Source organism: Asterias rubens, chromosome 12 (genome assembly GCF_902459465.1).
Source record: "Asterias rubens chromosome 12, eAstRub1.3, whole genome shotgun sequence".
Taxonomy (NCBI): domain Eukaryota; kingdom Metazoa; phylum Echinodermata; class Asteroidea; order Forcipulatida; family Asteriidae; genus Asterias; species Asterias rubens.
In genome coordinates, this window is record NC_047073.1 from 9,812,571 (window position 1) to 9,827,746 (window position 15,176).

The window sequence follows — 15,176 nt, forward strand, 5'->3', positions numbered from 1 at the left end:
TAGAGTAGAATGCAATTCTAATGGGCCATATTTTTGACCGCGTGAGGGCGCTCTCAATCACTTCCGGGGGTATATTCATTCATACCCCAAACAATTTTTAAAGATTGGAACACATTATAACCACAGACATCTAATCCATCACAGACAATAAGACTTTTAAAGGAGCCGTTATAATCCACCTCTAAAGCAAATTGAAACTACGGCGCAACAAAAGTGACAGAACGCCTATTAATTTGTGCAGGGCGAATCTTGTGTACCCCCGGAAGTGATCAAAATACTATTTATAGCGCCCTCGCGCGGTCAAGAATAAGGGGCATTGCAAAATTGAATGTAACTGTTTAGACAAGTTGTTTATCAGTTTCCCTGATGACCCTCCCATTTAAAATAAGCTCAGCTACATTATATAAATATATAAAGAGCGCACAGTGTTCAAATTGCCTTTGCTGCTGTAGGTCTCACATAATTAAAATCCCCCATTCAAAGTCAAAAAGACTACAAAAACCTCACACAACACCAAAGAAGTCCATTCTCAAATGAGTAGTCGAGACTACTTTCTGTCTGTTGATCATGGTGGTTATTCAACATGTAGTTCAAAATCTTCCAAATTCGTTCAAATTCTTGCTGAGTTTATCTGTTCAGTTTACTTTCCTGTTTATATACTTTAATTGTTTGAAACTTCATCAATGTGCAAAGACTGATAACGTCACAGCCAATTAAAATAGTTGTTGCACTAACTGAGCGCCCATGAAACCTTACTATTATATTAACTCATTAAACCCTCATCTCTTTTGCACCATTTTCAAGCAAGCTGACCAACCGTATGAAACAATTCAACTGCTCAGGACTGTGGCAAAACTGTACAGGACTGTATTGTCAGATTTCACTTTTTTTTTGCATACATGTTGTTAACAATTTATTATTTAATTCATAAGTATGGATTATATTCAGTGTTAAGATCAGACAGTAGGAGGGTTTATGTATGACTTGATGGTAAATGTAATGAAGCTTCAATGTAGTAAGTTGCTCTAAAGATCTGTAGTGAAAAAGTGTTAAACATTTACTGCAATTATTGGCCTAACTTTGCTTCTTTTTAAGCATTTCGCGCTCAATAGAATATGCTCTTAATAATGATTAGGGCATGCATTTGTTATTAGTTGAATTTGTAGTGCTGGAAAATTAATCCTACTTTTAAGGCCAGTTTATAGTCGGTCGCGCGATGGAAATCTTGACGTGCGCGGATCATAAAAAAGACAAAGTTTTTAGGGCTCAGTCTTAGGATTGCGCGTAAGATTTCCATCGCGCGCCATCGCGCGACCGACTATAAACCGGCCTTCATGTAAGTAAGCAAACTGAGTAGTTATTTAGGGACCAGCTGGTTTTATTGCCTCCTATAATTTGTTTGCTTGTAGCCAATATTTTATGCGGTACTGTTGCTAATGACCATTGTTGCTTTTAAAAGAGGGAGGGACATCACTTGTTGAGACAGTCTTATCTGATCAAATTTACATTTCATTATCTGGAAACTATTTTGTGATTTTGGGGGTCAAATGCGTGTCATAATCTTGAATGGGCAGGCAGGCATGATACTTAATGGAGTCAACTGGGGCAATCGCCTCCTTGCCGTTACTTAAAGCCTGTTTCATACATCTTTGTACATCCTGCAAATGCAATGTGAAATTTGACGTCACAGGACTGTTTTCGCAGCGAATGTTTCACAGGAGTTGAGCACAAGTCAACTGCCACTTATTTGTTGCGAATTTGTGGCGCCAAATTTTGTATCGCATTCGCATTCACATGAAGTATGAACCAGGCTTTAGTCACTGCCTTGGTGCCCCTTGAATTGTTTTAGGAGGAATTCTGTCCATTCCGCATTGATGCCTTGCAGTTTTCTCTTTTAAAAATCAAGTATCTGGAATGAATGAGTGAAACGATCAGATTGTCTCCAAGGTGAAAAGCCTCCCTAAATACCCTCCCCCTCCCTATTGCAAATGTTCTGTATGCCTCAATAGATCTACCTGCTTCTGTGCAAGAGAAGAAAATATTGCCCTCTTTACCCCAGAATAACCCCTCCCAAAACTTTGTTGCACACTAACTGTTACTTTCTTCTTTTGCATGCTCCACCCCTCACGATTTTCAGATGGTTCTATCACGCCAGCATCATGTAGGTGAAATCCACTTGATTCTGTTTTTGTTCTGTATGTTGCCTCAGCCATCCAGCATTTTTAAGGTTCAGGTGTTTTTTGTTTAATTCTTTTGCTTCATGAGTTTCGTTTTGCAATTGTTTTTGCCTGCCATGTTGAGGACATGCTTTGAAGTTGTTTACTTTTGCGACCATATCATTTTAAGCATTACGTGTATGGGTGAACGAGAGTATGTGCATTATGTAAACAGGCTTACTTAGAAGAATCTGGGGCCAGTTTGTAAGAGCCGTCAAGCGCTGCAGAATATAAAAAGCTTAGGAAATTAATATTGCTTAGCAACATGTACATAGCAAGTAACCAGTGGTATGTATTACAATGCAGTTTGGCGTGGCTGGTAACCTGTGTCTGCTAAGCAAGATTTGTTTCTGCTTATCAAACTTGTAGTCTATTGTACGCTTTAAGCTCGATGAAATTGACCTTTATTCACAAGTCTTTTTTTTTTGCACTTACAAAATGGCCTGTTAACATTAAGTAATAAACATGTGTCATGCTTCCACAAGGCTGTCAATGTCATTTAATATTGGGACAATTACAATGTGTGTTGGGCAATTCTTATTTAACCATTTAAAGTCTGGGCTATATTGCCTACCCAGTCCAGTTCCAGCTTCTTGAGTGGAATAAACAGATTGCCACACCGTGAGGAAGGTCTCTTACTCCATCTTAGTTTATATAATCTCTGTACGCTTTATAGGACCTTTCTTTTCGTTTTATAGAAGCATTGCCTTACATGCCTTACGCGATCAAATAACACAGCACTCAAATTTCAAGAAAATATCCATTAGTCCAAAGGTATTGGATCAGGTCAGGACTTTCAATGGACCAAAAATTTATTCTGCAAGACCTTGAATATAGTTTTGAAATAATTTGTTTTCTATAGCTATATAGGGCCTACATTTGCTGTAATTTGGAATTGAAAATCTGTTAAAATATGTTCACAAGGATCAGAAAAACACTAGACTGTCACTGCAGAACTTGTTTGGTTGTGGGGTTACTTGCCAAGTGGTAAAGGAACTGGAATCTACATGTAGTCTAGTCTGTACTTTGAGCCTGGTCGTGCTGGTAACCCCTGGAAGTGTGTCATTTAAGTGCAGAGATAAAGTGGTTAATCTGCTTTACTCTGATCTTGCTACTGTACATGTGTTTTAAAATGCATTATGTAATGTAGTAAGGGTGACCACTTATAACATGACCTATTTGAAGTGCATTTGTGCAAAATACTTCCATTCTTCCATACTTCCACGTGTGCTACACATCCTAAAAGCGCTCATATCTAAGAGCTATTCCTGATCCTGCAGAAATTTCCCTGGAATACCAATATTTCCATGTTCTGATTGAACAATGTTGTTACTTGTTACATATGGAAACTTATTCCCTATTACATCCTAAATATTCTAAATATCTCCAAAAATTTTGTGAAAATCTGCAAATGTTGGCAGCTCTGATAAATATTTAAACAAGCGTGCTCACAAAACAGTTGCTCTTGTGAGCCAATCAGCATTGTTTGTCAATGTCATTGTCTCCATTCCAGGCAGGGGTTAGTGGTGAGAGGAATCAAATTTGCACCGTGCCCCTGTGAACAAGGTTGTCTGATGACCCTCATGACGAGTTGTTGATGGCCATCTTGGTTGAAAAAAGGATGAATATTTGTTTAAAAACCATTGCTGAGCCTGACTCTTGCTCTGGCTTTACACATGTCTTAGGCTTAATTGGCCATTTTGAATCCCCATTCGAAGAGTAGACTTCTTGAAATTGTCAAGTTTTAAACAGGCAGTATCTGTGTGCTTGTTTGTTTAGTAACTTAAAGCCAGTGGACACTATCAGAGGGAGCTGTTTCTCACTATGTTTTATACCATCAACCTTTCCCCATTACTCGTTACCAAATAAGGTCTTATGCTAATAATTATTTTGAGTAATTACCAATAATGTCCACTGCCTTTAATCCATGTAAAGGATTTGGTACATGTAAACTCCTTGTACATGAAGAACCAACTCCTTGCCCATCAGTTCAACTTTATCAATCTGCAAATTTGTTGCTGAGTAAGAAAAATCTTGTTTTAAAACCACATGGAGACCCTGTTCTTGGTGTTGACTAGTTTCCAACCATTCTATTGTAGTAAATCGAATCGGAAGTAAAGATTACAGTAAGTACCGTACAACTCTCATTTCATTTTCTACAAGAAATACAGCATTCTCCTTGTCCATCTCTTGGGGAACATTAAATATGGTGCAACATTAGTATTCAATTCAGAATGTGTACATTGTGTGAGTTTAATAATAGCTGATCTCTGAACAAGCCAAATTCAGCGGGCCTGATACTTCAAGTAGGCAATGGGTGCATGCATTTGCCTATACATGCCCTTGGTCATTTGCCTTGGTTCCCTTTGAAATGCTATGTTACGGTAGCTATTTATATCTCTCATAGAGGGTGTTTTTTACATACGAAAAACTGTCTTGACCTCACATAATTGAAGTATCAGGCTTGAGTTAGTTTTAAATTTAAAACAACTATTGTAATTGATCTTTCTGAAAACCAGTGTTGTACTGTACTTTTGCCTCGAGTTAAAACCCTTACAGACCTACAGTACATATCAAGAACGTACAAAAAGTGTAGGCAGTGTGGCTAGAGTGTAGCCCAAATCCTCCCACGTCCTCTTCTCCTAAGGCACTGCTCCTCACCAAAATGTTTCAACTTGGAATTCCTAGTCCTACCCTAAGCAATGATAATTGGATATAAAAGGACAAGCCTGATACTTCACTAAGGCAACTGCAATTCCCAATGGAGACAATTGCCTCTGTGGCACCTGGTCATCGCCTTTGTGCCCCTTAAAAGTTCTGGCAAAACTGTAAAATTTCCTCATAGCGGTGCCCTCTACCAAGTAGAAAAAGGCCTTGGTGCCCTAGCCTATTAAAAAAAAGGAAGCATCACATCAGGCGTGGAAGATTTTGGGACTGTAAGGGTTTTTACTCGCCATCATTGGGACATTGCATTGTGCATATTCAACCTTATAGTTATCTTAGGCACTATTGTAACTGGAGATTAGACAGAGTTTATTTTTAGGAAGATTTTCTGCTTGTAATGGGGAAATATTAAGTACCCATGTTTGATCATATGTAGCTTTTTTTAGTGTATTTTACAGTCATTCTAAGACTATGGTTCTAATGGATTTTTCTGGGCTTCTCTTTTAACTTTCCTTGCTCGCTAATTTCTTTTAAAGCTTGGTTGCTGGGGCTCTCAACTCATTCAATATCTAAAGAAGTTCTTTATTGTTTGTCAGTACTGTTTTGTCGTATCAATTATATTCAAATTTGCTTGTATGGGTTGAACAAAGAAAACAAAACTAGGGCAGGATTTGAACCTTAACCTCCAGATAAACGTGGCAACACTACCAACTGAGATATGTAGCCCTAGCAGTCACCCTACGTGTGTTTTGTCAATATATTTGTTCAGGGGTGACAGTCATAAAGCCATTCAACCTGTAACTGCCAGCTGTAATCCCTTCCGAAACAACCAGGGACTAGCAGGACGGGGCTCAAATGATTTTTTCTTTGTTCAACCCAAAATTGAATTAAAATTTACCCAGTCACTTTCTCTTGTGGATTAGTACTTGTTGTTTGGATATATGTCACTTTATAGTCTCTCTGTATTGTAGGAAACAATTTATGTAGCTTTAATTTTAAGGGTTTATGCTTCAGAAGGCGTATACATGTAATTTGCAGGCCGGAACTTTCCCAAGGCCGTCCTGCTCTGCGCTCTAGTCTTGATCATTAACACTCCTTGCAAATGTTTCCATAGAGATTTTGATTTTGCCAGGGCCCAATTTCATAAAGCCCGCAAGCATAAAACTTGCTAAGCACAGAAAAATCTTGTGTAACAGTAACTGGTTGCCAGCCACAATACCATTAAGTTTACATTGTTGCAACTGGTACCGCAGTCATAAATTTGCTAAGCAGTTATTGGCTGCATATATTTTTTTTTTTTTTTTAAATTGGCCCTGTTCAGCATTGTAGATGAGGCTTAAAAATGTATTGGATGCCAGAAACACAGGGGCAAAACCCCCCCTCCTCTTAGCGAAACTGTGACTGGGTTCTTTTACATGCATTACCCAACACATGGGTAGGGCTTTATATCCCATCTAAAGGATGAAGCAATAAGTGTCTTGCTTAAGTGTCATGACCGGGATTCGAACCCACGATCTGCTGATTTGAAACACCAGAGCTTGAGTCCGGTGGCTGAATGGTATTTGAAGTGAATAAAAAGCAGGGACCCAAGCACAAAAAATGTTTGCGTATTAACTGTTGAGTTCATTATACGATACCGTATGTATACTAGCATTCAAAATTAACCAACATTTGGAATATATTTTTCAGTGGATTGTACACTTACACAACTTCAGGACGTGTGCACATGTGTGTATGAGAATAGGCGTAATACGCAATAATGATCAACCTGCGTTTACTGTCGTTATGACAACAGACATTTGTAAGGCATCGAGACATCTGTGGGGCTTCCCATTGACGTGAATAAGGTGTACAATGTCATTAAATGCTGGTTTTTCACTTTTTTGGTTTCCTTCGCGTAAAAAATATCAATATATACATGTATCAAGTCTGTTACATTCTTCAGTTCTTCGAAATGAGAGCTGTTTAATTCTGAGGACAGAGTGGACATTTATTGAAGACATCAAATTGTGTGGTGGCCACTTCTTTACAACTTAATTATCTAAGCTAGAATTCTCAGAGAATCGATAACTTTATTGTACACTTTATTAAATCTAGTGGAAGGAAGAAGAGGGAGGGAACAGACTAGTACCCTCTTCTGGTGTTTATTACATAACATTGTTTTTTGGGGTACACTGGTAACCCAACCAAGATGGCTTCCATACTTGTACATAAGGCCTTATTGTGCCAAAGATCCCAGGCCGGATACTTCACGGAGCAAACAAAGGCAATTAAAATGCTCTGCAGTAGAAGTTTACAATTTCTTCATAAGGGTGCCCTTTTCCAAGGAGGAAATGCCTTGGTGCCCTTGCCCTGTCAAAAACAGAGCATACAGGCCTGAGATTCTATTGGTATTCGGCATTCTCAATACAGCCTGTGTTTGTATGTTGGATTTTATATTCATGTATTCCTAGGGATGCATTAAACCCAAGGCTTCATAATAAATACATGTACAGTAAGTGTCAAACTCTAAAATGTCAAAACCAGGGGGTGCCCCAAGGGATGCCCAGCGAATTCAGAGAAACTTTATTATTAGGAAGATGCTTGTACATGTACAATACATTACGAATGAAGAGCTAAGTCTTCAGTGCTTAAATAAATTATTGATGTTGCACAGCTGTCAAGGGGGACATTGGCTAGGCCAAACAAGGCAGAAACTTTTTTTTTTCTAAGCTTAGGAAGATTCTCCTGTGCTTAATAGATTTGTATGTTTATCCAGCTCGTTGGATGTTGAGGATGGATTGTTATAAATGTTTAACAGTATTTTTTTCTGGGGGGGGGGGGAGATTTGTTCAAGAAGAGATCTCTGGAGTTTGTTTGCATGTGTTTACGACTGTACTTATTTACAACTGTACTTAACTGATCAGCATGTGGATTGAATATTAACATTTATTTTAAAACCGGCCTTGTCTATTTGGGTCTTCTGGCATCGCCTGTCATTGCCTTCGTGAGCCTGTTACCGTTCTTGTCAGTATTACTCTGCATGGTCTGATGAAAATGATGCACACATGTTCACAGAATCACATGTATGTGGTCCGATTGCTCTCTTCGAATGCGTGATATCATATTGACGCCTGCATGTTTAAGCAGCCAAAGGTTGGGCTGGCTGTCGGGTTGGCGTAGTGGTATACTTTCCTTGCATTCCACTTCTACATTTCGAGGACCCCGGTTCGAATCTCACCGGGGCCACTATGTGGATGGGTTTTCAATTGCTTCTTGATTTTGTCTGGGGTTTTTCTTTTTACATAATCTGTAAACCGAAACGTCCTTGTCTTGTCAGCTCTCCGTGTGGCTCCACTACATGCTATACATGTACATGTAGTTATTAATGTTGCTTTTCTGAGAATCCTTTGCTTCGCATCCAGAACTACATGTAATAAAACAAATCAATAAAGAAGAAGTGTAAACACTGGTGTATATTTAAGGCTTAAACCCAGTAAACAAACAGTCTCTCCTGATTCGTGCCTCAGATCTGTAAAGGTGAAAGTGCAGAATGACATTCTAACCATGGGAGGGGTGTTTTGGTAGAGCTACATGTACAAGTCAACAGAAAATGTTTAGCCCTGGTTGCAGGGAATTTAAAACAGGCTGTCCAAATTTAAAACAAGGTGTCCAAAAGACACCCAGCAGTTGTAAAGACTCGAGCCTGGACGACCTGTGTCAAAAATCAGGTCCTGTCGGTGGGTTACTTGCTCATCGTGGGAATTCAAGGTTAACATAAATGAGGTTTATAGATATTACGTACAGTGATTTCATTCACATCACATTGATATCATTGCTGACGCTCTAGTTGGTTTCACTATTAAATGCCATATCGCTAATTCCGAGATGGCCAGATTATGACGTTGGTCATCACATTATGTACTGTCGGTTCATATTTGCTTGATAATTAATTTGACATAAGCTCTATAAAAGTTGACCTTGTATGTGTGTGTTCCATTCCATTATAATATTCCATCAATCTTTTGGAGCATGTACATCATTAAGCAACCATTCTATCACAGTGGCTGTGATGTTAGGGACTCCGGGCCATAGAGATGACGATGGCCAGTTGCGTACATCTCTCTCTTTCATGGTCATCGTGCATTGTGAATCAAACAACATGTTTTGCGCCAGGCCTGGAATTTCATATTTGTGAGAGTGCAAGCCATTTTTAATTTTGAAAAGGGCATTCCCATTGGGAAATCTTTGGGAGATTGTTGAAGGGGTGCCATGGCCAAGACTAGGGCAACAGAGGCAGTTGCCTCGGTTTAATTCCAGGCTTTGTGTACAATTGCTTGCAAAACCTCACTGTCGTGCATGTTGTAAGCATGAATGTTTCTTGAAGACATTTACCTGTGTGCCATTTTTCAAAAATGAAGTGTTTATAATATGTGCGAGCACATTGGCATGAATTACATAAATGAACGTATAAGAATAAATATTCAACCAATTTCTTTCATGAATCAATGTCACCATTTCACTTCTGCTCAAAAACGATTCAATTTGTGAGTTAGTTTTTTTTTCCATTTATTATTGTTTTAAAGGGTAAAACAATAAATAAGAAACAAAATCAGCTTTATTCTGAAGAACACATGAATTAAAGACAGACTGAGGAATGTATTCTCAAGAGAAATCAATATTTGGTGATAAAAAAACTGACTGGATACATGTATTAAAAATAAAGCAACTTCGTTGAAGCCATAAAACATCCTTAACATTCAATGACGTCACATGAGGTAAGCATTGACATCAATGATTTGTGAAAAGCAATGTGTACGCGATGCTTTCCGGTACTTAGGTGGGTTTTTGAACCCTCGCAACATTCATTCTAGAGTATGTCTTCACCACTACATGTAAGTACATGTACGTGCTTGGTGTTGAAAGGCCTGAACCCTGTTAATTACATGCAGCAACAACAAGCGCAAACAATATTATTCTTTATCCACGATAGAATGATCATGTTTAATTAGATCCCTGCTATTAACAAGCTGGGCTCAAATGTAACACTGGAGTGGACTGCAGGCCCTGTGCCACTGATAAACTCAAATTCGAATGCTTGTGTTTTTGAATGAATAATATTAATAGGCTACAACATTGTGTAGTATCTTTGTGAAAAAATACGAAATTTTTTTTACTTCTCAAAAAAAAGAATTGTTCTGCTTAAAGGGTCTATGTAACTTTTGTAGGACAAAAAACACAATGTCCACAGATTTACACAAAACTTACACAGTTTGAAGATAATGATAGTAGAAAGCTTCCCTGAAAATATTACGTGCTGAGGTGCTGTATTTTTTGGGAAATGAGTAAAACAATGTCATGAAAATAATTTTCGTCTCACGAGACAAAAATTATTTTAATCATTTACAAACGTATTTTCATGACATTGTTTTACTCATTTCTCAAAAACTACAGAACCTCAGTAAGTAATATTTGAAGGGAAGCTTTCCACTATCATTATCTTCAAACCTTGTAAGTTTAACGTAAATCTATGGACGTTTTGAAAAAGTACCTAAATCCTTTAACAGCTTAATGAAATTAGGCCTTTGTCTACTTGGTGGTCTGGTGGTTGAGACACCATACTCTAGAATGAGGGGGTAGGGGTTCAAATCCTACTTGAGGTACGAGTGAGTAGCCTGTATGGATTTTGTATCCTTTCGCATGTCAAGACTCAGAAAGCAAGACTGAGTATACGGTAAGGATCTTTATCATGTTGCCACCGTCTTGGTCTTGTTCCATGTATCAAACAGCAGAAATTGATGCTAATATTCATCAAACTAAAAGTAACCAAACTATTTGCCCTTCAAGCGGTTTGGTTACATTGATTTGAATGAAAGCAAATCAAGATGGCCACAGCATGATAAAAGTTTATTATCACAAAGTTTATTATCACATAAATTTAATACAGGTAATATTTTTCATCGCCAGCATGCTTTAGCCATCCACATTTAAACACGTTTATGATTTCATTGTAGGTTTTTGATTATTTGTACTGATATGTCATATTGCGTGTTCTTGTTTACAGTGAAAAACTTCCTAGCACAAGCAAAAGAAGAATGCCAGAAAAAATGGGACTGCCCAACACAAGTAAGTAAACTTTGTTAAATTATTTATCTGAACTCTGTTACACATGTCCATGTCATTGTGCTCATGTGTATTGAACACTTTAGACATGTTAGAGAGAGTAGCAGCTCATGTGGAGACCCACTTTTCTCAGAATGATGTCATTAAGGCCCAATTTGATAGTACTGCTTACTGTAAGCAAAGAACAAGTGTGTGCAGAAGCAGGGAATTCTGCGCTTACGTCAAGTGTACATGTATTTCTCGGGTTAGCAGAAAATGTTGCCTTTTGTGCTGGCGTATACTCTGCGTTACTCGCATTCTTCGCTTACACACCTAGTGCAGAATCACAGCACTTGCCCTGCAAGCGGAGAATGGTGATCGCAAGCGCAGAAAGTGTGAGGTAGGAAAAGCCAAGAAGTTGGGCCCTGATGTTTTGGATGTTGACACTGGAAGGGTATCGAATACAATGGCTATTATTGACACCATTTCAAGTTGAGAATGGAGAGTAATTTTTTCCTGACTCACATGAAGACTACCTATCGAAGAATGGGTTCATCACAAAATTGAATTGGTAATTTCCCTGCCTCTTAAATACAAACACAAACACAAACTGCTATAAGATCTGACTTGACTTACTAAAACGTATCTAATCTGCCTTCCAAAGTGGTACAACCAAGATGTATCTGGGATGATGGCTTTGAGTGATCTGGGCCCAATTTCATGGAGCTGCTCAAGCACCAAATTTTGCTTCAGCAAAAATCCTTGCTTAGTAAAATCAGACTACCGGCCAAGACTCCACTCAATGGCTATGCTAAGTAAACAACAGCTAGATACCAGTCACAAGTAATGTAAATAACAGCTAGATACAGTCACAAGTAATGTAAATGGCATGAAATTTTGGCCAGAAACATACTGTAAAATTAGCAAGCTATTTTCAGGCTTAGGCAAATCTTATGCTTAAGCAGCTCCATGAAATTGGGCCCTGCGTCAATAGAATTATGATGTGTCTTCTCTTAATCTTGCTGTGTTACTTTCTCTGTTTAGTAAGATCGCTCTATAAATGCTCTGAATATTATTATCATCAGTTTCATGATCATTTTTGCTCCTACATTGTAGTCGGCTGTTTATTACGGACTATCTGCTTAGTCTTCATCCTCCTTTGTTCTTTCATAACTTTTTCCAACTTCATAAATAAGTAGAACAATTTCTCAAAATTTCAACCAAGAAAGAGTACTTCTAAATTTGACTAAACACTTTGTTCTTTTCTTTCTCACAGAATACAGCGTGTCTAGACGACTTCGAACGTTTAAAAACCCTAGGTACCGGCTCTTTTGGTAGGGTCATGTTGGTCAAGCATAAATCAACTGGTAACTTCTTCGCTATGAAAATACTTGATAAACAAAAGGTACGTCGTGGATCTAGTCCTCAAATTCCCTTTTCTCAAAGCAAATTCATGATGTGTTCTTGTAGGCTAGTGCTGACCATGAGAACAGTTGCAAAGATTTTTTTCCCATAATCATCTGAAGTTCTTTAAAAACCTAGAAATAACCCATTGTTGAAAAAACCTGGAAGGAACCCAGAAGTTCAGAAACCTGAAAAGAACCCAACGATTCAAAAACCTGGGAAACCAAGATTTTCAAAATCCTGGATAGAAGCACCCAGAGGATCAAAAACCATGGTAGAACCAAGTGGTTCAAAACCAGGATAGAACCCAGAAGTTCAAAAGCCATGGTAAAACCCAGACATTCAAAAACCTTGAAAAGCCCAGAAGTTCAAGAACCTGTGTAGAACCCAGAGGTTCAAAAACCTGGGTAGAATACCTAATAAACCATGGTAGAACCCAGCGGTTAAAAAACTATGGTATACCCAGAAGTTCAAAGCCACAGTAGAACCCAGACATTCAAAAATATTGACAAGCCCAGAAGTTTATAAACCTGATTAGAACCCAGAGGTCCGAGAACCTGGGTAGAACCTAGAGGTTCAAAAACCTGGGTAGAATATCAAATAAACTATGGTAAAAACCCAGAGGTTCAAAAACCATGGTAGAACCCAGCGGTTCAAAGACTAGGGTAAACCCAGCGGTTCAAAAACCATGGTAGAACCCGGGAGTTCAAAACTTGGATAGAACCCAGGGGTTCAAAAACCTGGATGGGACCAGAGATTAAAAACTGGGATACATAGAACCAGTGGTTCAAGACCCTGGGTGAAACCCAGGAGTCTAAGAACCTTGGTGGAATCCACAGGTTCAAAAATACATTGGTACTCGTGGATCGCAGAAGTGAAATCTTTGTTTAAATCGTCTCTTTAATAACGGAAATAACGGGAGTCATTATGAGCACTCAAGCATGACCAAATGCTTGCCTTAATGTGTTGGCTAATGGTAGCCTGGGGTTATTAATGTCTAGTACAGCTGGCTTTATCAAAATTAACAGAGCCTTCTACAGGCAATATGAAATATTTCTGTTCAAGTGAGTCCCTTCAGTGCTTTGCTTATTTTCATAATCTTGCAACAGGGTTCTCTCCATACGCCTCTCTTAATATTTATGCATGAGGTACGTCACAATGCTAACTCAAAACGAGGCGATGGGCGCAGCCACTGCAAATGGTGGCAGAAGTGCGCCCATAGCCTCATTTTTGGTAAGAATTATGACGTCATGCATTTTTTTTTAAGTATTAAGAGAGGCGAATAGATGCACAAGCAAACATATTGGGCCAATATACACGATTGCGTGACGATACGCGCACATTTTGGCTGATACTAACAAGGTTTTTGAACCTCTGGGTTCTACATGTTATATGGTCTGTGAACCTGTGGGTTCTGCGCCTTGAACACCCAGCAGGGTGGATATGTGCGCATTACAAGTCTTATTATTATTATTGTTATTATTCCATCCAGGGCCCAATTTCATAGAGCTGCTAAGCACAAAAATTTGCTTAGCATGGAATTTCTTCCTTAAAAAAAAAAACAAGATTACCAACCAAATTTCCATATGTTACATTTGCTTGTTACTGGTATTCAGCTGTTGTTTGCTTATCCTGAAAAATCAGGTGGAAATTTGGTTTGTAATCCTGTTTTTATCAAGGAAGAAATTTCATGTTAAGCAAATTTTTGTGCTTAGCAGCTCTATGAAATTGGGCCCAGGTTTGTGAGCTTCTTGGTTCTATCCAGTTTCTTGATCCTCTGGGTTCTATCGCAGTTTGTGAACCTCTAGGTATGTCCAGGTTTTGAAGGTTTTGATGCCAGGGTTTTTGTAACCTCCAAGTACTACCGAAATGTTAAACTCTGTGTCTTTGTTTTTGACTCCAGGTGGTGAAATTGAAGCAAGTAGAACACACACTGAATGAAAAGAGGATCTTACAATCCATCAGCTTCCCCTTCCTTGTTAGCTTAGAGTTTCACTTCAAGGTAAGCATAATCTGGCTTTGCTGCTGGTTCATTATCTGTTTGTGCTTAGCAAATTAATTGCCCCTGGTCTTTGCCTTGAGGCTCCTTGAAGTATTCCTTAAAGAATAATGTTCTATTTTTCTTATAAAGATGCTTTTTATCAAACAACTGTCTTGTTTTTTGCAAAACAAAAGCACCAGGGCCCAGTTTCTTAAAGCTACTTAAAGTACAAAGAGTAGCTAAGTACAACAAAAATGTGCTTACCAGCTTAAGGTTACCAGCAAAATTACCATGTCATTTGCACTATTTTCGACTGGTTTCCTGCAAATGTGTGCTTAGTTAGAAGACAATTCAAACAGAATTGTCTGCTTCAGCAGCTCTATAAAATTGGGTCTAGGCCTTAAGCCAAGTTCCGTTCAGACGCCAGTAACTCGTATATTAAGCTAAATTACAAGTGAGCATTTGGTCATAATACATCCCTGAGAGAGCTTCACAGCCGAGCAAAATTGTGCCAGCTTGGAATTCATTGTAAGGAAATCTAGATGCAGCATCCAAACTCACACATAAATTTTTGACATTATACAACAGCTACTGTACACCACATGTATCATATAGAAAGTATATTACATGCACAGGTTTTAATGCCACAGTTGGTCGGCCGATAGCTCCAGCGTGAAAACGTATGAGCCTGACATCACGAAATGACTGACCTTAATTAAAATGAGCCTGCTTTTATTGCCATATATTATATGCATTGATTGATGCATCAATAAGGAACCACGATGGCTAATGTAGCTGCATGTTTAACTGTCTCCATTTCGGTGGGGAGA

The 15,176-nt window shown here is 38.6% G+C and overlaps 1 protein-coding gene across 2 annotated transcripts in view; it reads left to right on the plus strand.

The window, feature by feature from the left end:
* The window catches only part of LOC117297953 (cAMP-dependent protein kinase catalytic subunit alpha-like), a 57,774-nt gene that overhangs the window by 14,248 nt on the left and 28,350 nt on the right, over positions 1–15,176 (plus strand). Inside the window, exons 2-5 of one of the 2 annotated variants that reach the window (XM_033781149.1) lie at positions 2,138–2,161; positions 10,924–10,985; positions 12,238–12,366; positions 14,269–14,367. In XM_033781149.1, coding sequence (XP_033637040.1) covers positions 2,138–2,161; positions 10,924–10,985; positions 12,238–12,366; positions 14,269–14,367 — 314 coding nt within the window. The remainder of the gene's footprint in view (positions 1–2,137; positions 2,162–10,923; positions 10,986–12,237; positions 12,367–14,268; positions 14,368–15,176) is intronic. The other variant, XM_033781150.1, reaches the window with a different exon arrangement.